The sequence below is a fragment of the Rana temporaria genome, chromosome 5 (assembly GCF_905171775.1).
Source record: "Rana temporaria chromosome 5, aRanTem1.1, whole genome shotgun sequence".
Classification (NCBI taxonomy): domain Eukaryota; kingdom Metazoa; phylum Chordata; class Amphibia; order Anura; family Ranidae; genus Rana; species Rana temporaria.
Genome location: NC_053493.1, coordinates 8,336,931 through 8,359,642, shown reverse-complemented (window position 1 = coordinate 8,359,642; position 22,712 = coordinate 8,336,931). Strand labels below are relative to the sequence as shown.

Here is a 22,712-nt window from a genome sequence, read left to right as displayed (position 1 = left end):
TTTACCTGGGGTGCCCAAACTTTCGATCCCCACTGTACATAGATGTTAGTATTGTGTTAAGAGTGTCAGAATAATAATTTTTCCGATATACCTCACCAGAGTACAAATCCCCTTGAAGAAGACCGTGACAGCATTGGTCAAAACGCGTTGGGTACTCACATGGATGTCAATTTTATAATTGTATTCAATGTACTTCATTGTTAATAATTTTTTAGTATTGATGGTACACTTCTTAGACTGTCTGCAACCAGAGTTTCCAACTTTCAAGAATCCAATAATTAGTATTTCATTCATTGTACAATAAAATATAATTTTATTATATCTCTATCTCCATTGATTATTATATTAAGTCGCTAAAAAAAAAACCTGAGGGAACATTCCCTTTTTTTGTAGCTGCTCTGTAACCTCTCTCGGCTTCCTGTCAGTATGATTCCCGGCTCCGCCCTACGCGTGTTGTCACTTCTTCAGTGGATAGTGGGACCCGTGTAACTGTGGATTTCAAGAACATTTTTCTTTGCATACAAAAATCATATTTTCTCTCATCTACTGAGGGACAGTCTACAATCTTCAGGATGTCCAAGAGCAGTCCAACTGAGAGATGGGCAAAAAAATTGCCAACAGGCCGAAGAAGAAGAAGAAAAAAAAAAAAAAACTGGGGTTCAAGGAGCCGTCAGAAGAATGAGACGCCTGAAACTGGCATTAGATGGGGCTGAAACACCAATCAGGTGGAAATTATACTGTGCTAAACCGTTGATTAACCGGTTAACGCCCGCCGCATGTACATATACGTCCACAGAATGGTACGTACAGGCATATGGGCGTACATTTACGTCCCCGCCTTTCCGCGGGTCGGGGGTCTGATCGGGACCCCCCCGGTAAATGCGGTGGTCGGAAACCCGCGGGGAGCGATCCGGGACGAGGGCCGCCCCCTCGCGATCGCTCCCCGTAGCTGAAGAACGGGGAGAGCCGTATGTAAACACGGCTTCCCCGTGCTTCACTGTGGCGGCTGCATCGATCGAGTCATCCCTTTTATAGGGAGACTCGATTGATGACGTCAGACCTACAGCCACACCCCCCTACAGTTGTAAACACACACTAGGTGAAGCTGAACTCCTTCAGCGCCCCCTAGTGGTTAACTCCCAAACTGCAACTGTCATTTTCACAATAAACAATGCAATTTAAATGCATTTTTTGCTGTGAAAATGACAATTGTCCCAAAAATGTGTCAACATTGTCCGAAGTGTCCACCATAATGTCGCAGTCACGAAAAAAATCGCTGATCGCCGCCATTAGTAGTAAAAAAAAAAAAAAATTAATAAAAACTATCCCCTATTTTGTAAACGCTATAAATTGTGCGCAAACCAATCGATAAACGCTTATTGCGATTTTTTTTTACCAAAAATAGGTAGAAGAATACGTATCGGCCTAAACGGAGGAAACATTTTTTTTATATATATGTTTTTGGGGGATATTTATTATAGCAAAAAGTATTGCATTTTTTTCAAAATTGTCGCTCTATTTTTGTTTATAGCGCAAAAAATAAAAAATAAACGCAGAGGTGATCAAATACCACCAAAAGAAAGCTCCATTTGTGGGGAAAAAAGGACGTCAATTTTGTTTGGGAGCCACGTTGCAAGACCGCGCAATTGTCCTTTAAAGCGACGCAGTGCCGAATCGCAAAACCTGGCCTGGGCATTTAGCTGCCTAAAGGTCCGGGGCTTAACCGGTTAAAGCTGAAAAGCCCAAGAAGCATTCACAGATCTAACTGTGCAGCTTGACGGGAAAAGTAGAATGTGAACGTGACAGACGATACACTTGGATAATTGTCTGCCTGGGCCACCTAATGTTGGAATATATGAAAAAAAAAAAACACAACAACAACAACAGGAAAAGGTGGCACACCACAGACACAACCAGAAATCCTTTAAGATTGGTTATAATTAATCCAGTCAAACAATACACAAAATATGTTGACGCGTGTAAATCGAAGCCGATTATCGGGGCTCTTCTCACGCTCCTCAGTGCCGACAACTGACTTCTGTTTACACCCGTGATTGGACACAGCTGTTGACATGGTAAAGAGCTGCCGATTGGCTCTTTATCAATCTGTGATCAGCAGATTTCTGCGATCACTGTGATTACAGAGTGTGCCGCTTGTGGGTCTGATCACGGGAGGCCATCATATGAAGGCCTCCCCAAACTAACCCACCACCCTATAGCCGTCATTCGGCTGTAGTGCAGTCAGCAAGTGGTTAAAGTGGAGTTCCAGCCTTTTACTGTTTATTAAAAGCCAGCAGCTACAAAAAGGGTAGCTGCTGACTTTTAATAAACAGACACTTACCTGCTCCACGGTCCAGCGACACACCTGCCCGGAGCTCCGCTCATCTTCGCCGGCGCCTCCATTCACAGTGTGGGCTCTCAGCCGTGACAGCTTTTGGCTTCACGGCCGGGCACTCACTGTGCATGCGCGAGTTGCGCTGTGCTTTATGAATTAACAGGTGATCTCCTGGGACCAGTCATGTGTCCCAGGAGATCGTCTAAAGCAGGGGTCTCCAAACTTTTCAAGCAAAGGGCCAGTTTGCTGTCCTTCAGACTTGAGGGGGGCCGAATTCCAACCAGTGGGGGTAGAAAATGCCTCGAGCCGAGCCTCAGTGAGAATAAACATGGCCTCAGTGTTGGTGGTCAGTAGGAGTTGGAATAGTGCTCCATCATTAGTGTTAGTGGAAGAAATAGTGCCCCATTGTTGGTGTCATTGGGAGGAATAGTGCCTCAAATCATTGGGAGCAATAGTGCCCCAAGGGCCGGATGAAGGCTAGCAAAGGGACACATTCGGCCCCCAGGCCGCAGTTTGGAGATTCCTGGTCTAAAGGGAGGGGCCGCCTAAGGCGAGAGGAGTCGCCGCCTAGGCGGTCCCTGGGCGGAAGGACGTTGAAGTATTCAGATCGCCGAAAACTGCGATTCTGAATACTGTGAATTTTTTTTTAAATCCGGCGCCATTGGCAGCCGAGTAACCCGGAAGTGACGGCGTCACTTCGGTGTTTACATTGAAGAGACTGAATCAAAGCCGTTCACGGCTTTGATTCAGTCTCTCTCAAGGCCCCAGATCGTGGACCAGGTCTCCCGGTGGGACAGGAGGCCTGGTAAGAGCGGCGGAGGTTGAGGGAAGGGGGGATGTCCCCGCCCGCTCCTCTGGGATAACAACCGAGCGGCTTTTAGCCGCATCAGTTGTCATCACCGGAAAGTCGTTCGACTGCTCTAAAAAATGATACTGGGATGATGCCTGCATCATCCCGGTATAACCCCCTAAAGCCAAGGACGCATATGTGCGTACGCTCGACGGAAGGGAGTTAATTTGCCAAAAAGAAATAAACATTTTGTGGCTTTAAATTGCCATTTCCTCCCCCCAGATATTATATTGCGTTTGTGTGAACTTAAAGGGGAGTTCCAGCCAATTTGTATGTTTATTAAAAGTCAGTAGCTACAAAAAGTGTAGCTGCTGGCTTTTAATAAACAGACACTTACCTGCTCCAGCTCCGCTCCTCTCCCCCCCTCCCCGGCCGGCGTCTTCATTCTCAGTGTGGGCACCCGGCCGTGACAGCTTTCGGCTTCATGGCCGGGCACCCACTGCGCATGCGCGAGCGGCGCTGCGCCGTGTAATTGGCCAGGAGATCGCCTAGGACCTGTGACGTGTCCTAGGCGATCGCCTACAGCAGCCCCTTCCTGTAGGCGATTAAGCTTAGTCGCCTACAGGAAGGAGGAAGTGGGACAGGAAGTCCCACTCTTCCTGAAGCCCCCACTCCCCCCCCCCAAAAAAATTACATGCCAAATGTGGCATGTAAGGGGGAGAGGAGTGGGTTAAGAGGAAGTTCCAAATTTGGGTGGAACTCCTCTTTAAATTAATTTTACTTGTGAAAATGTGCGTTTGATTAACAGCTGCGCAAATATCATGCGACAAAAAAAAAAAAATTACAGTAGCGACTATTTTATTCTTCAGGGCCTATGCTTTCAGAAAAATATACCAGCATGATTTTAACAGAATGTAACAGTATTTGCTCCACACAGCAGACAAAGCCAAAACTTATTTTTGATCACAGGAGTATAACGTATTGTCTGTGACCCTTAAAGTCAGTTCAGCAGTGGGCTACTTCCTGCGGGCAGCTGACGGCGTATTCATGATCACAAATGGTTTACGGTTGGATAATTACTCTTTAAAAAAATAAACAAAACATACAATACAACTCCTTTAACAATGTTTCTATATCAAAATGATAGAGTTTTAGCATTCATACCAAGCCTGCAAATAAACAAAATTAAACTTCGCCTTTTTTTTTTTATATTATCACTTTGTACTGTTAATGTCCCTGTAGAAAAAGAAGGAAAAAAGGCAGATGTGAGTAAACATATTTAAAAATACTTCCCACCTCTTGATTGGTTGTATTGTCCTCAAGGAAATCAGTGTCAATAGCTGCCCACTCAGACACAGTCCTAGATATATAAAAAATATTATTAATATGAACACATAAAGAAGGGGATTTATCAAAGCAAAGAACGATGTGAACATTGTAGTATTTTAAAGCCAATCACTGACCTCGATTAAGCAAAGGCTGCTATTGTTTGTTACACATGAGCCAACAGCGGCTCAGAGGAGGGGGGAGCCAACAGCGGCTCAGAGGAGGGGGGAGCCAACAGCGGCTCAGAGGAGGGGGGAGCCAACAGCGGCTCAGAGGAGGGGGGAGCCAACAGCGGCTCAGAGGAGGGGGGAGCCAACAGCGGCTCAGAGGAGGGGGGAGCCAACAGCGGCTCAGAGGAGGGGGGAGCCAACAGCGGCTCAGAGGAGGGGGGAGCCAACAGCGGGTCAGAGGGGGGGGGGCCAACAGCGGGTCAGAGGGGGGGGGGGGGGCCAACAGCGGGTCAGAGGGGGGGAGCCAACAGCGGGTCACAGGGGGGAGCCAACAGCGGGACAGAGATGACAGTTGCTCTTTAAAAATTATGATTTAAATCGGGTTGATTTAAATCAAACCCACCCTGGTGCAAGCATGACATGAAGCCAGGTGGTGGGGGGACTGGGGGATTCAACAAACCTTTTTATCCTGTAGCGAGACTTCAGATTTCTGGTCCTTACAGATAAAAAGATTTACAGCTACAGATCCCGCTCACCTGTAACGAGACCCCACAGATGTCCCCCCGAGTACGTACCCATCTAATTCTTCCTGGGGTTGATGCCTCTTCTGGTCTGGTTTAGGCTCTTCGGTCAGAATATTGCTGTTCTCATCTAACCCAAAAGAAGGTTCCGGTGACCTAAAACCATAAACACTTGTAATGACCAATCAAACGCTGCAATCCATAAACCACACAGAAAAGGCCAAGATGATAATTAAGACAACCTGCACTCCTGTACTGTGAAAGCTACACCCAAGAAAAGCAAGCAGTGCGCAAAGCACTAGTCCCCGGGACGGCCTTTGGGCTACTTTCACACAGAGGCGTTGCGCCGCTGGCGGCAAATTACTGCTATACCGCCATTTTTGCAGCGCTATTCGGCTGCTAGTGGGGCGCTTTTAACCCCCGCTAGCGACAGAAACACCGCTCCTACACCGCCTCAAAGATGCGGCTAGCAGGACTTTGAGCGTCCTGCCAGCGCACCGCTCCAGTGTGAAAGGAGAGCCTCTTTCAGGTGCCATTCTTAGTGATATATAGCGCCTCGTGTGAAAGTAGCCTTTGGCTCCCTGCAGCTGATCTCTTCCTTGTTATGGGCGTATCAAGTCTCGTTCTGTGCATCTGTGTGGTAGTAGAGGAACTTTGCTTCCTCGTGTCAAAGTAAGTGAGTAGGGATGAGCTCCGGCGTGTTCGCACAGTCCACGTGCAGAGACCGCCAGGCAGTCGGCGCGGCGCTGTGCTAATCACAGGCTGCAGAGATCGGGAAATGTCTCCCTGCCTGTGATTAGCGCAGCGCCGTGAAGACTTCCTGGCGGGCTCTGCACGTGGACTGTGCGAACACGCCGGAGTTCGTCCCTAGTGAAGAGCACTTCAACTCTGCAGTGCCTTAGATCTTACACTGAAGATATACCATAATGAGGCTATAGGAGGCACAGGAGTGCGTTTTCAGCAAAAATTCATCACAAAAACAAAGCGTAACACCGCACCAGTACGTCGGCTTCTTTAACAGCCGTAGCAGGCGCATAGCCCGCTGCAAGGCGGTAAACCCGCCGGCCACCCGCGATCACTGGCACGAGAGCCAGAATGGGGGATTTGTGTGCGGAGAAAGAGACAGGTCGTATCGGACACTTTGTCAAAAGTGTCCGATACGTCCGCCGCAATATCGCAGGCCTGACAAAATTTTTTTTTAAAAATAATCGCAGATCGCCGCCATTACTAGTAAAAAAAAAAATCATAAATCTATCCCCTATTTTGTAGGATTCGCCGCGAGATCGCCGTTATCGTTGGCGGGAGAGGGGCCCCCTCCCGCCGCTCTTCCGCGCCCTCCGCCGCTTACCGAAGCCGTCGGTAGGGGCGGAGGAGATCGGATGTTGCTGCCTGAGCGGTGAGGACTCGACTGAGGGCAAGATGGCCCCCACCCGTCCTCATAGCTTTGCTGGGCGGAAGTGACGTCAAAACGTCAGTCCCGCCCAGCCTCTTAAAAAGACAATTTTTTTATTTTTTTATTGCATTTTAGTGTAAATATGAGATGTGACGTCTTTTTGACCCCAGATCTCATATTTAAGAGGACCTGTCATGCTTTTTTATATTACAAGGGATATAAAAAACAAAGTATCATAAATAAAGAACCGTGGTTCAAACGATAAAAACAGCGCTAAAAACGTTTTAAGGTGATTAGCCCCAGATAAGAGCTTAAAGGAAGAAGCAGGGGTGATGTGTTTGGTGATCAGAAAACAAGGCGTCAGTGCACCCTATACCTTTATTTAAGATTCACCAATAGACGTGATAATGCTCCCTTATGGGGTGCAGGCTTACCACTACCAGCAAGAGAATTAATTATCCCCTTAGGCACATCTTCCACTGTTCTTACACTCTGCGACGGTCATTCATATTGGAGGTGCATGTAAGCAAAATAGAAACACTCAATGGTGAAATATTGTTAACCAATAGTAGCTAAGATGTAAAGGAGAACAGTCCCCATATGCAAATGCCCGTACAGAAAATACACAAGGAATGAACAAAAGTAGCAAGCCTGTAATTCCTGTCGTCACCGCCGTCCTCTGGACACCAGGGGCCGCACAAGTGCTTGTAACGATGATGAAGCAATGGATGGCTGTGGAACGCAGGAAGGCTTCCGTGTTGCGCTGTTGTAGCCACGCCCTGACGCGTTTCGTCACTTCCGACTTCGACAGAGGGCGTGGCTACTCAGCGCTGTCACTATCCCTTTGTACCCCATCAGCTACAGCTATTGGATGTGAGCAATCCGCCCTTACGGTCATGATTGGTGCAAACCGGACCGAGAGGAGGGGCGGACGTCAGCTGTGCTGTTTGGGGCTAGCAGGGAAACGTAGACGTGTATAATGCTGCACTTTTAATCGAGAATTATATCTCTGAGGAACAAAACAAAACTGGATGCATCTGCCATCAGATAGCAGGGGGAATTGTTTGTAAACAATTCAAGCAATCCACGATATGTTATTCGATGACGTATAAGTAAGGGAGAACTAAAAAAGAATAACTAGGGAATTCGACGTAGCAGCCAATCACGTAAGACCTGGGCGGGTAATATGTAAATCAACACACGGGCCGTGTACTACACATCCAAAGACTGTGCATCCTGCAGCCAATCATTATAGACTAGGGCGGGGATTACTGCACAGCAAAGAACAGGCTAAGGCCATAGATGTTATAGAAAACACAGACCCGACGCTGCAGGTATAGGTTTGTGCTGTTACTAATAATAGTAAAAGGACTGGTTCTGATTGACTCAAAACATCAAAGAAAAATGATATTTATGAACTCGCTCTGGAAAATCTGTATAGAAGCTATTAAAAATAGTAAAAATCTATATATATATCTAAAAGTTATATGCCTTAAAAAATGTCAGAAAACAGCGACCGACTTAGAGGTCATGTTCAATATACATGATATATAGGAGGATGGTTATGCGCACTCAGTGTTTGCGCATTGTCATGCAATTGGACCATAAACAAACGACTTCATATTATAGAGCGCTTGTCTGCATGTATATATGAGTTAATAGCTAACGGGTAGGTATGGTTTCTTATATGCTATGTGTCTGGGTGCATTGCTCCCCAGACATCTCACCCATGAATATAAGCAAAATAAGCATATATAGAATCACCCAATAGGGATCAAGGGTGATATATGGGTTGATAAATGCCAACCATACAAGATATCATAGATGGGTAGATATGGTCGAATCGAGTAGGATGGATTCGACAGAGTACGAGAAGAAGGTGATGGGGCAGTAGAAGCGTACTGTAATAATGTATCAAAAAGGACCAACAAATAAATATATGTATATGTACATATGTAAAATTAAAAGTAAGAAGGAGAAGGATACAAACGATATCCATAAATATTAATAAATAAATGAATAGTAAAAAAACAGTCTATAGTGAGGACATTCTGTAATCTTATAGGTAAGACCAGAGAAGTGAGGGATATGGAGGACCCAATAGGAACTGGCAAAATGACCTTAAAATGATTAAAAATGATTAAAAACATGCCGAGATAAAAGTGGATTGTATGGATCATCTAAAAAGATTAAAAATCACTAATAAAACAATTTATATCAAGCTCAACGTTCAGGCCTTTTGGCAACAACGTATCAACAATGTAGATCCACTCAGTTTCACGTTTTGAGAGTTCTCTAACAAGGTTAGAGCCTCTCCATGCTGGTTTGATGTGGTCAACTCCCCAAAACTTGAGGCCTGCCGGATTCTGGTTGTGATGCTGTTTGAAGTGGAGCGATACACTGTGGTCTTTGTATCCAGACTTGATATTTGCCACATGCTCGGCTATTCTGACTTTCATGGCACGTTTAGTTCTCCCAATGTACATCAATTTGCACGGGCATTCTAACATGTAGACTACATGTGTGGTGTTACAGGTGATGAAGTCCTTTACACTGAATGTCAATCCATTTGATGTGGAAACAAAAGTTTCTACAGGTCCTCTCGACCTGTCTGCCTCTCTGCAGGGGAGACATTTCCTACATGGAAAGAAACAGTCCTTATCCCAAAATGAGGGAGGTTTCTTTGGGACATCAAGGACTTTCTTCACGATCTTATCACCAATGCTTACAGCCTTTCTGTAGATAAATCCAGGATTAGAAGGAAGTACTGTACTAAGTATACGGTCCAAAAATAGTACATGCCAGTGGGTTTTAAAAATTCTTTCCACTTCTTTGTACTGGCTATGGTACCCTGAAATAAAACTCCATTCATGTATGTTTCTAGTGTTTGTGAGCTTGGTCTTGAGAAGACAGTCTGCTCTTGGTATCAGAGATAAATCTCTGATAGTTTTTTGCAAATGAGCATCTTTATATCCTTTTTCCATGAATTTATCTTTTAAGATCAAGGCCTGTGAGATGAAGTCAGTGTCGTTTGTGCAATTCCGTTTGACCCTCATAAGTTGACCTTTCGGTATATTCCTGAGCCACATCGGATGATGTCCACTGTGTATTGGGAGGTAGCTATTTGAGTCAGTGGGTTTGAAGTAGACTTTGGTTCCCAATTTATTGCCATTCCTGAAAATATTTAAGTCTAAAAAGTGAATGCTCTGCTGGTTATATTCACTAGTTAAAACTATGTTGCAGGTATTGGTATTAAGATCACATAAAAATTTCTCCAACGTTAAAAGCGAGCCCACCCATATAAAAAACAAGTCATCGATGTATCTTCGATAAAATAGTAACTCCTTGGGTCTCGTATTAAAAATAGTCTTATCTTCCCACTCTGCCATGAATAAATTAGCTATACTGGGGGCAAACTTGGCCCCCATGGCAACGCCATTCTTCTGGGAATAAAAGCATCCATCATACCAGAAATAGTTATGGCTTAGGCAGAAATCAAGGCAGTTACGTAAAAAAATCTTCAGAGTATGCGTGATATCCTCTCTTACACAAAGTGCCCAATTTAGTGCTAAAAGTGCGTCATCGTGTTGTATCACCGTGTAAAGTGAAGACACATCCGCTGTAACCAAAAAAACGTCATCTTGTCCAGGGAGGTCTATACCCTCCAATTGGATGAGTAGGTCCTTTGTGTCTTTAAGATACGCTTTTGTGACCGTGACACTTTTTTGTAGGTAGTGATCAAGAAATTGGCCCAAGCGTGATGTTATGGAACCAATCCCGTTTACTATGGGCCTTCCAGGTGGATTTTTTATATCCTTGTGTATCTTGGGTAACGTATATATCGTTGGTATCCTACTACTGCTTGGTAGTAGGTATTTTCTTTCTTTATTTGAGATAGCGTGTGAACGGTACCCTGCCTGTACCAAGATCTGTAGATTGCTTTCATATTGAGTTGTGGGGTCACACTTCAATTTTGTATAGGTTTCAGTATCTAACAGCATACCCATCATTTGGTTGTGATAAAAATCTTTAGTTAAAATCACTACACCTCCCCCTTTGTCTGCTGGCCTTATTATAATGTCATTGTTCTTCTCAAGTAGCTCAATACCGTCTCTCACATATCTTGGGTTACCCAAGCAGTAGTAGGATACCAACGATATATACGTTACCCAAGATACACAAGGATATAAAAAATCCACCTGGAAGGCCCATAGTAAACGGGATTGGTTCCATAACATCACGCTTGGGCCAATTTCTTGATCACTACCTACAAAAAAGTGTCACGGTCACAAAAGCGTATCTTAAAGACACAAAGGACCTACTCATCCAATTGGAGGGTATAGACCTCCCTGGACAAGATGACGTTTTTTTGGTTACAGCGGATGTGTCTTCACTTTACACGGTGATACAACACGATGACGCACTTTTAGCACTAAATTGGGCACTTTGTGTAAGAGAGGATATCACGCATACTCTGAAGATTTTTTTACGTAACTGCCTTGATTTCTGCCTAAGCCATAACTATTTCTGGTATGATGGATGCTTTTATTCCCAGAAGAATGGCGTTGCCATGGGGGCCAAGTTTGCCCCCAGTATAGCTAATTTATTCATGGCAGAGTGGGAAGATAAGACTATTTTTAATACGAGACCCAAGGAGTTACTATTTTATCGAAGATACATCGATGACTTGTTTTTTATATGGGTGGGCTCGCTTTTAACGTTGGAGAAATTTTTATGTGATCTTAATACCAATACCTGCAACATAGTTTTAACTAGTGAATATAACCAGCAGAGCATTCACTTTTTAGACTTAAATATTTTCAGGAATGGCAATAAATTGGGAACCAAAGTCTACTTCAAACCCACTGACTCAAATAGCTACCTCCCAATACACAGTGGACATCATCCGATGTGGCTCAGGAATATACCGAAAGGTCAACTTATGAGGGTCAAACGGAATTGCACAAACGACACTGACTTCATCTCACAGGCCTTGATCTTAAAAGATAAATTCATGGAAAAAGGATATAAAGATGCTCATTTGCAAAAAACTATCAGAGATTTATCTCTGATACCAAGAGCAGACTGTCTTCTCAAGACCAAGCTCACAAACACTAGAAACATACATGAATGGAGTTTTATTTCAGGGTACCATAGCCAGTACAAAGAAGTGGAAAGAATTTTTAAAACCCACTGGCATGTACTATTTTTGGACCGTATACTTAGTACAGTACTTCCTTCTAATCCTGGATTTATCTACAGAAAGGCTGTAAGCATTGGTGATAAGATCGTGAAGAAAGTCCTTGATGTCCCAAAGAAACCTCCCTCATTTTGGGATAAGGACTGTTTCTTTCCATGTAGGAAATGTCTCCCCTGCAGAGAGGCAGACAGGTCGAGAGGACCTGTAGAAACTTTTGTTTCCACATCAAATGGATTGACATTCAGTGTAAAGGACTTCATCACCTGTAACACCACACATGTAGTCTACATGTTAGAATGCCCGTGCAAATTGATGTACATTGGGAGAACTAAACGTGCCATGAAAGTCAGAATAGCCGAGCATGTGGCAAATATCAAGTCTGGATACAAAGACCACAGTGTATCGCTCCACTTCAAACAGCATCACAACCAGAATCCGGCAGGCCTCAAGTTTTGGGGAGTTGACCACATCAAACCAGCATGGAGAGGCTCTAACCTTGTTAGAGAACTCTCAAAACGTGAAACTGAGTGGATCTACATTGTTGATACGTTGTTGCCAAAAGGCCTGAACGTTGAGCTTGATATAAATTGTTTTATTAGTGATTTTTAATCTTTTTAGATGATCCATACAATCCACTTTTATCTCGGCATGTTTTTAATCATTTTTAATCATTTTAAGGTCATTTTGCCAGTTCCTATTGGGTCCTCCATATCCCTCACTTCTCTGGTCTTACCTATAAGATTACAGAATGTCCTCACTATAGACTGTTTTTTTACTATTCATTTATTTATTAATATTTATGGATATCGTTTGTATCCTTCTCCTTCTTACTTTTAATTTTACATATGTACATATACATATATTTATTTGTTGGTCCTTTTTGATACATTATTACAGTACGCTTCTACTGCCCCATCACCTTCTTCTCGTACTCTGTCGAATCCATCCTACTCGATTCGACCATATCTACCCATCTATGATATCTTGTATGGTTGGCATTTATCAACCCATATATCACCCTTGATCCCTATTGGGTGATTCTATATATGCTTATTTTGCTTATATTCATGGGTGAGATGTCTGGGGAGCAATGCACCCAGACACATAGCATATAAGAAACCATACCTACCCGTTAGCTATTAACTCATATATACATGCAGACAAGCGCTCTATAATATGAAGTCGTTTGTTTATGGTCCAATTGCATGACAATGCGCAAACACTGAGTGCGCATAACCATCCTCCTATATATCATGTATATTGAACATGACCTCTAAGTCGGTCGCTGTTTTCTGACATTTTTTAAGGCATATAACTTTTAGATATATATATAGATTTTTACTATTTTTAATAGCTTCTATACAGATTTTCCAGAGCGAGTTCATAAATATCATTTTTCTTTGATGTTTTGAGTCAATCAGAACCAGTCCTTTTACTATTATTAGTAACAGCACAAACCTATACCTGCAGCGTCGGGTCTGTGTTTTCTATAACATCTATGGCCTTAGCCTGTTCTTTGCTGTGCAGTAATCCCCGCCCTAGTCTATAATGATTGGCTGCAGGATGCACAGTCTTTGGATGTGTAGTACACGGCCCGTGTGTTGATTTACATATTACCCGCCCAGGTCTTACGTGATTGGCTGCTACGTCGAATTCCCTAGTTATTCTTTTTTAGTTCTCCCTTACTTATACGTCATCGAATAACATATCGTGGATTGCTTGAATTGTTTACAAACAATTCCCCCTGCTATCTGATGGCAGATGCATCCAGTTTTGTTTTGTTCCTCAGAGATATAATTCTCGATTAAAAGTGCAGCATTATACACGTCTACGTTTCCCTGCTAGCCCCAAACAGCACAGCTGACGTCCGCCCCTCCTCTCGGTCCGGTTTGCACCAATCATGACCGTAAGGGCGGATTGCTCACATCCAATAGCTGTAGCTGATGGGGTACAAAGGGATAGTGACAGCGCTGTTGTAGCCACGCCCTCTGTCGAAGTCGGAAGTGACGAAACGCGTCAGGGCGTGGCTACAACAGCGCAACACGGAAGCCTTCCTGCGTTCCACAGCCATCCATTGCTTCATCATCGTTACAAGCACTTGTGCGGCCCCTGGTGTCCAGAGGACGGCGGTGACGACAGGAATTACAGGCTTGCTACTTTTGTTCATTCCTTGTGTATTTTCTGTACGGGCATTTGCATATGGGGACTGTTCTCCTTTACATCTTAGCTACTATTGGTTAACAATATTTCACCATTGAGTGTTTCTATTTTGCTTACATGCACCTCCAATATGAATGACCGTCGCAGAGTGTAAGAACAGTGGAAGATGTGCCTAAGGGGATAATTAATTCTCTTGCTGGTAGTGGTAAGCCTGCACCCCATAAGGGAGCATTATCACGTCTATTGGTGAATCTTAAATAAAGGTATAGGGTGCACTGACGCCTTGTTTTCTGATCACCAAACACATCACCCCTGCTTCTTCCTTTAAGCTCTTATCTGGGGCTAATCACCTTAAAACGTTTTTAGCGCTGTTTTTATCGTTTGAACCACGGTTCTTTATTTATGATACTTTGTTTTTATATATCTTTTAGTGGGTTTCTTTCCCATTTTTAAAATAGCTGCTTTTTTGGACTTTTTATCAATTTTAATTATTATTGATATTTCCACCACATCCCTTTTACATCTATTTCTTCACTTGGGATCAGTTGATTTATTGATCTCTGGCGCCGGAAGTGCATTTTAGGTTTCGTTTGTCTGGTTTATGCACCTCAAATTTATATTACAAGGGATGTTTACATTCCTTGTAATAGGAATAAAAGTGATATATATTTTTTAATAAGAAAACAAAAAAAAAATATTTTAAAGCGCCCCGTCCCGACGAGCTCGCGCGCAGAAGCGAACGCATACGCGAGTAGCGCCCGCATATGAAAACGGTGTTCAAACCACACAAGTGAGGTATCGCCGTGATCGTTAGAGCGAGAGCAATAATTATAGACCTAGACCTACTCTGTAACTCAAAAAATGCAACTTATAGAATTTTTAAACATCGCCTATCGAGATTTTTATGGGTAAAAGTTTGACGCCATGCCACGAGCGGGCGCAATTTTTAAGCATGACATGTTGGGTATCATTTTACTCGGATTTACTTGGATTTTTTTTCCAAAAAAAAAGTGCGCTTGTAAGACCGCTGCACAAATACGGTGTAACAAAAAGTATTGCAATGACTGCCATTTTATTCTCTAGGGTGTTAGAAAAAAATATATATAATGTTTGGGGGTTTTAAGTAATTTTCTAGCAGAAAAAACTGAAACACCAAATCTGAAAAACACCTAAGGTCTGGAAGTGGTTAAGTTAGAGCAGCCTTTTTCAACCAGCGTGCTTAAGTGAATAACACCAGTTGCCATTGAAAATAGAGAATGTGATGACTGCACATACTTGGTTTCTTTGCAGCATATGGTGAAGTTCTCGAGTCCATCCACGTCGGCTCCATCTTCTACCTCCCTGTTACCAGCAAGGCTCTCATGATCAGAGTCATCCTCCGAGGCGCTGGGAAAGGGATACCAATCACAAAGCAGAACAGAGAAATGTTCTCCTACACACAAAAATAAAGTGGCTGTAAACCCGAAAAAAATAAAATGATTTTTGTACTCACCGTAAAATCAATTTCTCTGAGTTCATAGACGGACACAGCCTTCATTGACCTTAGGGTTATGCTTCTTCCCACCAGGAGATTTAGGCAGAATTCTACAGCACTGGTGTTAAAAAAACTTTCCTTCATGCCGCTCCTCCCAGGGGGCGTGGCTCCCCCAGGCATAACCCACACCCTGCTCTAGCAGCCTCAGTTCGTAACAAGCAGTACAAACAAAGGAGGGGTGGGTGCTGTGTCCGTCTATGAACTCAGAGAAATGGATTTTACGGTGAGTACAAAAATCCTTTTTTCTCTTTCGTTCATAGACGGACACAGCCTTCATTGACCTTAGGGACGTCCCCAAGCAGTGTCAAAAAATTCGAGGGGTGGGAAAAATAACACAGCAAAAACAGGTTACACCCCAAACAAAAACCGGAGTTACTCAACGGAGGAACTCCAACCTTAAACTGCCGCCTGTAACACCCTGCGGCCGAAGGAGGCATCAGAAGATGCACTCACATCCACCTTATAAAACTTTGAAAAAGTGTGGAACGACGACCAGGTCGCAGCCTCACACACCTGTAACACAGAGGCTTGGTGTTGGAAAGCCCAAGAGGCCCCGATCGCCCTGGTCGAATGCGCCATGACCCGAAAGGGGGGCGCCCGCCCTTCAGGGCATAGGCCTGAAGCACAATCTGTCGGAACCACCTAGGAACGGTGGCCGACGAGACTGCCAGGCCCTCTTGTAGGGCCAGCCACCGACACGAACAGTGAGCCCGACTTCCGGAACGGAACCGTAACATATAAGTACACTCGTAGGGCCCGAACCACATCCAGAGGATGCAAAGTGGCCTCCTCTTTGCATTTCGGTCGAGGACATAAGGATGGAAGAACAATGTCCACATCCAAGTGAAAAGCCGAAACGACCTTAGGGAGAAAAAACGGCTGCGGCCGCAGCACCACCTCATCCTTACGGATGACCAAGCAGGGAGCCTTGCAAGACAAGGCCGCCAGAACAGACAGACACCCGTCTGATCGAGGTAATTGCTACCAGAAATAAAATCACCTTTTGTGACAAACAAAAAACCTCCCGAATGTCCTCAAAGGGAGCATCCCGAAGCACTGAAAGAACTAAATTCAAGTCCCATGGGGGTAATGGAGGGCGCACCGGAGGGGCCACCTGCCAGACCCCCTGACCCAACGCACGCACCCAGGAGTGCGATGCCAAGGTTCGCTGCAAGTAAAAACAGCCAGAGCAGAAATATGGCTCCTAACCGTACGTAAGGCGAGAGCCTAAACCACTCCCTGCTGCAAAGACAGCAGAATCCTGTACACAACGCATGTACGAGATTGCCAGTTCATCTCCCCACACACAGAGAAGTAGGCCTTCCATGTATGAGGAAAAAACCTACGTGAGGTAGCCTTCCGTGCAGGCAGCACGGTAGAGACCACCGAGCCCAATAGGCCTCGGTCCTTAAGCCCCTGGCTCTCAACAGCCACGCCGCTAAGGCCGGTGGCTGTGAAACAGGGTGGAAGATCGGACCCTGTAACAGAAAATCAATTCCCAGGGGAAGACGCTAGGGGGCGTCTGCCACCAGACGCACCTGGTCCGCGTACCAGAAGCGACGCGGCCAATCTGGGGCAATCAGGACCGATAGAATCCCTACAGCTTCTACTCTGCGCAGCAGGCGAGGAAGAAGCTTCCGAGGAGGGAAGGTGTAAAGTAGGCGACAGTGACGCCAAGGAGCCACCAACGCGCCTGACGCGTCCGCCCACGGGTCCTTAAAACTGGCCACGAACCGTGGCACCTAACGATAGAGACGGGACGCTAGAAGGTCCACGTCCGGAGTGCCCCACTTTCGGCACAGACCCCAAAACACCTGCGGGTGGAGAGACCACTCTCCTTGGCCCAGTGCAGAGCGACCTAGGTAGTCGGCTAGCCAATTCCCGGAATGTACCCGGCCGATAGAGCCGGAACGGACCCTTCGGCCCACCGAAAGGATGCGCGCGACCCCCGTCGCTGCAACAGAACTCCGTGTGCCTCCCTGATGATCAACCTACGCCACGGCCGTGGTGTTATCGGACAGGATCCTGACCGGTCGGCCCTGTAGATCCAGGGACCACCTGGCAAGGCAAAGCTTGATTGCTCGGAGCTCCAGAAACGTTGATCAGTAGGCAGGACTCCACCTGAGTCCAGTGCCCCTGGGCTGACTGGGTGCCCCAAGCGCCCCTCCCCAAACCGGAGAGGCTGGCATCCGTCGTGACCACTGTCCAGTGGCCTGCAGAAAAATGACTTTCCGGCCCGAAGCACCGGAAACGCCAGCCACCACACCAGGGGAGACATGATCAGATGACTCAACTGAATCTGGTAATCCAGAGATGACGGAAGCTAGTCCCATCGTGACAGCAGTTCCCTCCGTAGTACCCTGGCGTGGAATTGGGCATACGGAACCGCCTCGAAAGAGGCTACCAACTGACCCAGAACCTTCCTGCAGAATCGCAGAGATGACCGCTTCTGGGTCGGCAACTTCTGCACAGCAGATAGCAGAGTCTGAAGTTTTTCCGCTAGGAGAAAAACACTCCCGCCCCGGAGGAATCCAGGACCAGTCCCAGGTATCCCTGAGACGGAATCAACCCTGATTTCAGGACAATCCAGAAACCAGCCGAACACTCGGAGAGCCCGACACGTGATAGACACGGCTCCACCAATGCAGAGCTCGAAGAAGCTCGTAGGAGAATGTCGTCCAGACATCCCATGATAACAAACCCCCGCTGTCACAGCCGGGCCAGTATCGGGACGAGCACCTTGGCGAAAACCCGCCGAATGGGAAGGACACCAATTGAAAATGGTCCCCCCCGACCGCAAAGCACAGAATCTCCGGTGGTTTGAGGATATGCAGGTACACGTTCATGACATCCAAGGATGCCAGAAAATCCCCCTGATGGAGTGCCGCTATTACCAAGCGAATCGACACCACCTAAAAGTTTGCACCTTGACAAAACAAACGAGGGACTTGAGGCCCAGGATTGACCGGGCCCCATCCTCCGTGGGGACACAAACAGAATGGAGTAAAAACCCCAAGACCGTTCCAACGAGGGAACTGGCACAATCACTCCCCTGACCAGAAGATCCTGGACAGCCCCTGACAGAGTCAACCGGCGAACCGGAGGAGGCCAGAAGCCGGAGGGAAAAAACCTGTTTGGCAGACAAGAGAGAAACTCACTTTGCAATGCGAAGCCAGTCTCCCACCCGAGACACGGGCGGGAGCAGACCTTCAGGCGGAAGCAGGTATGTCCGCAGACTTGTTAGGCATGCGGTATCAGGTGCGCTGCTACCCCACAGCGGGGATTCAAGCGCTATGTAGACCTACCCCCACCGCACAGGGCGAGCGAAAAAACGCTCGGAGGTAGGCAAGGAGGGTCCTTGCACAGGGCGAGGTCCCTAGCCCTTCCCAGACTGTGGGAACAGCATGCGCTTACCACCCGTGGCATCCTCATTGATGCCATTCAGGGAAGTCCCAAAAGGACCGTTCACCCTTAACGACCATCACCAAGGCCACCTTAGAGGTCCTTTTTCCAGCTCCTGCAGCAGGAGCTTCGCCCTTTTAGTCGGGGCCTGACCAGGGCCCCGGCCAGAGCCGGCCTCACCGCCGAACCCACCATCGTGAATAGGGAACGGGCCACGGCCTCCACTCTCCTATCAGTGGGATCCTGAAATGCAGGAGCCCCTTCCACAGGCAACGTGGTGGCCATGCGCAGTCTGGACACAGGGGGGATCCACTGGCGGAGGAGAGACCTACTTTTTTTTTTGTTAAGCCCCCCCAAGGGGGTAACGGATTGCAAAGTTTTTTGACAAACTTTTTGCGGTGCATCCCATTCCTTGTATAACATATAGTCCAAATAAGGAACACAAGGAAACCCTTCAGCGGTGCGTGGTAGTCTGCTGGTACTGACACGGAGGTGTCTCCGCCACATCCTCAATTTTTAGAGTCGCACGCACCGCAGAAACAAGAGCTCCAACAAATTCTTGCCAGCAACTGACTGCAGCAGAGTCATCCTCACTATCCATAAGGGTTAAACCCGCAGCCTCTGACATAACAGAACCAGAAAAAAACAGCGATTCTGTGTCATCCCCAGAAGCAGGCTCAGGGAGGGGGCGCTTTTTTACCCCCCATCCGGGCACTAGTTGCTTTAAACCTGGCAAGAAACCCAGGACAGCCAACATAACAGATGTGGCAGGGGAAGTGGCATTAAGGGTTAACTCAGGAATAGCTTGAGAGGGAGACCTGGCTCAAGTTCCATAGTGTCAGCGCTGAGTCACTCACCCTGCAAGGCAGGACCAAAAAATAAATAAAAAAAAAAACAACCTCACTGGTCACCTCCTTGCTGCTATTGCAGAGCATGGGGGCCCCTGGTATTCACCACCCCACCCAGCTGCAGAGGGAGCTGAAAAACCTGAGGTGTGCTCTGATGTGCTGGCTGTGATGCGTGTCACCTCAAAGAAGATTCACAGCACTAAAAACTGTTACAGCACTAAAACTGTACAAGATACCAGAGGCTGTGCTGTGTCTGTCAGCGTTACCAAGGAGATTTCCAAGATGGCCGCTGTCTGAGGTAAAAATTACCTCATAGAACACAGCAGCACTGGCTGTGCTTTGTTACCTCAGGGAAGAATCACAGCGTTACCAATGAGATTTTCAAGATGGCCAACGTCTGAGGTAAAAAACAACTCATAGAACACAGCAGCACACAGCAGCACCCCCCAGAGTAACAACACAGTCCCGCAACAACACACGGGCTCCGGTGGTAATAAAGAAAACCCAGGAGGCCCCCCTTCACAGCCACTACCCTGTCAGGGGAAGGAGGGAGAGGAAGGGGAGAGAGGAAAGCAGGGCGGACCCTCAGTCGACCTCCCAGGGAAAACACCAGCCAGACCACTTACCTGAGTAAGGGGCCACTACTTACCCGTCCTGCGACTACCTGGCTGGAGGTATCCCAGACAGAACCAACGTCCGTAAACGGCATGGCTGTCGGCCAGACACACTGTGACAAAGCCATAGAGACCGGTCATATGTGTGCCCTAGAACCGAAGTTCCCCGGCCGCCCCTGGAGCAACAGGGCCTGTCGTGGACGTCCCAAAGCTGAGCTGAGGGCCGGCACACGCTCGAAGGCCGAACATGGGGGGACTACAAGGGTCGAGGACCCAGCCTGTCACCCAGTCGGCTGTTGATAGAAGAATCGCAGGATTAAAAAATGCAGGAACAAAATAATAAAAGCGAGAAAAATCGCAAGAAAAAAAACTCCAGAGTACAGGAACTCCAGAGAGAGCCTGACCTCCTGTCGTTAGGCAGAAAACAAACTGAAGCTGCTGGAGCAGGGTGTGGGTTATTTTTTTTTTTACAATTCTTTATTTTATATATGTTTTCTACATACAAGTCAGACTAGGTACAGCTTCATCTTTACATCATACATTGCACTCCTTATCTTAACATTTCTTATGCTTTATATTGCGACCTCCTGTACCCCTTCTGATCCCCCTTCAACAGCCCCGGTCTCCTCTCTTGTATATACCCACGGTCTTCTTTTACCATCCTCAGAGAGGTGTCCTGTGCCTCCAAGATTATTAATCACCCTCCCTACCCTCCCCCCCCCCTTCCCACAACTAAAATAAACATAGAAAACAAAATGTATACAAAAAAAAAAAAAAAGTCGGCCGTAGTCTCTCCCCTCTTCCCCCCCTATCCGCTCCGCTCCCTGTATTCCCTATATGGAGTCCATACCCTCCAGTAGGTCTCCTCTCGTTCCTGTATTCCCATTGTGAGGTTCTCCATCATCTGTATCTCGTTTATTCTACTTAGCCATTGCGATTTGGTTGGGGACGAGGTGTTCTTCCATAAGATTGGTATACAGGCCTTCGCAGCTGTTATCAAATGGCGTATTAGGGATTGTTTATATTTTTCCATTGTTATGGGAATGTCGAGTAACAAGAACGCTGCGGGTCTGTGTCCCAGGTCAATCCCGGTAATTTCCAGGACCGTCTCAGAGACCATCTCCCAGAATTCTCTTATCGCCCGACAGTCCCAAAATATGTGTACCATAGTGCCCTCTTCCTTCTGGCATCTCCAACAGACTTTGGACGTATTAGGGAAGAGCCGGTTTAATATTGATGGTGTCCTATACCACCTTGTCAGGACTTTGTACCCCCCCTCCTGGTACCTAGATGCGATTGAGGCCTTATGTGTGAATGCAAAAATCTTATTTTTCTGTGTCTCAGTAAACTTGATGCCCAAATCCTTTTCCCATGCCTGCATAAAGACGAGCTCTTGTGGGGCGTTAACTTCAATCAATATATTATACATATAAGACAGCGTATGTCTCATTGGTTCTTTTTTTAAACAGATTTCCTCAAATTTGGAGAGGCTTCCTATTTCTGCCTCCCGGATCTTCAGAGAGCCTAGAAACGTTCTTAGTTGATTTCGTCTCCAACTGTCTATATCTTCTCCGTATGCCATCTCTAAGTCATCACTCTGCATTACATGGTTTTCTCTCATGAAGTGTATCAGCCTACTGGCTCCCTTCCGTCTTAAGTTTTTAAACTGTCGGTCTCTGATACCTGGCTCAAAGCTCGGGTTTCCCAGAATAGGTGTCATAGGGCCAATACACTTCACCAGATTCAAATTCATACCTATCCTTCTGATAACTCTAAGTGTGGCCTTTATCATGGGATGTTTCTTTGCAGACTGAGATATCTTATTCATATCCAGCCACGCCATTCCTTCTATGGGGATATTGCTAACTTCTTGTTCCAGGTTCACCCAGGGTTTGTTTGTCTGGTGTAAGCACCAGTCCACAACTCGTGCCAGGTGAGAAGCCTCGTAATACCCCATAGGGTCGGGTAGGCCCACTCCTCCTTTTTCTTTGGATAAGATCAGTATGTTCCTCCGAACTCTGGCCGGTTTCCCTGCCCATATGAACTTCGTAAATTTAGAGCTTAAATCTTTCAGGAATCCCCTCGAGAGTGTTATTGGAAGGGTCTGAAATAAATAGAGTAGTCTAGGCATAATGTTCATTTTAACTATGTTTATTCGGCCAAACCATGAAAAGATTTCTTTGTCCCACCTTAGTAGATCTAGTTTTATTTGTTTTAATAAGGGTAGAAAATTTAGTTCATAAAGCCTACCCAAGTTTCTTGGTATTTTTGTCCCTAAATATTCTACATGGGATTCCGTCCATCTAAAAGGGAAATTACTGGCTAGTTGTTGCCGCAATCCACTGTCCACCTCAACTCCCATTGCTTCTGATTTGTTATAATTAACTTTAAAATTGGAAATTTTCCCGTATCTTTTTAT

The 22,712-nt window shown here is 46.1% G+C and overlaps 1 protein-coding gene across 1 annotated transcript in view; it reads right to left on the bottom strand.

Annotated features, from left to right (window-relative positions):
• The window catches only part of TOP1MT (DNA topoisomerase I mitochondrial), a 138,670-nt gene that overhangs the window by 89,580 nt on the left and 26,378 nt on the right, over nt 1-22,712 (bottom strand). Inside the window, exons 6-8 of the mRNA XM_040352129.1 lie at nt 15,171-15,281; nt 5,197-5,298; nt 4,422-4,485 (exon numbers count right to left, since the gene is read on the bottom strand). Coding sequence (XP_040208063.1) covers nt 4,422-4,485; nt 5,197-5,298; nt 15,171-15,281 — 277 coding nt within the window. The remainder of the gene's footprint in view (nt 1-4,421; nt 4,486-5,196; nt 5,299-15,170; nt 15,282-22,712) is intronic.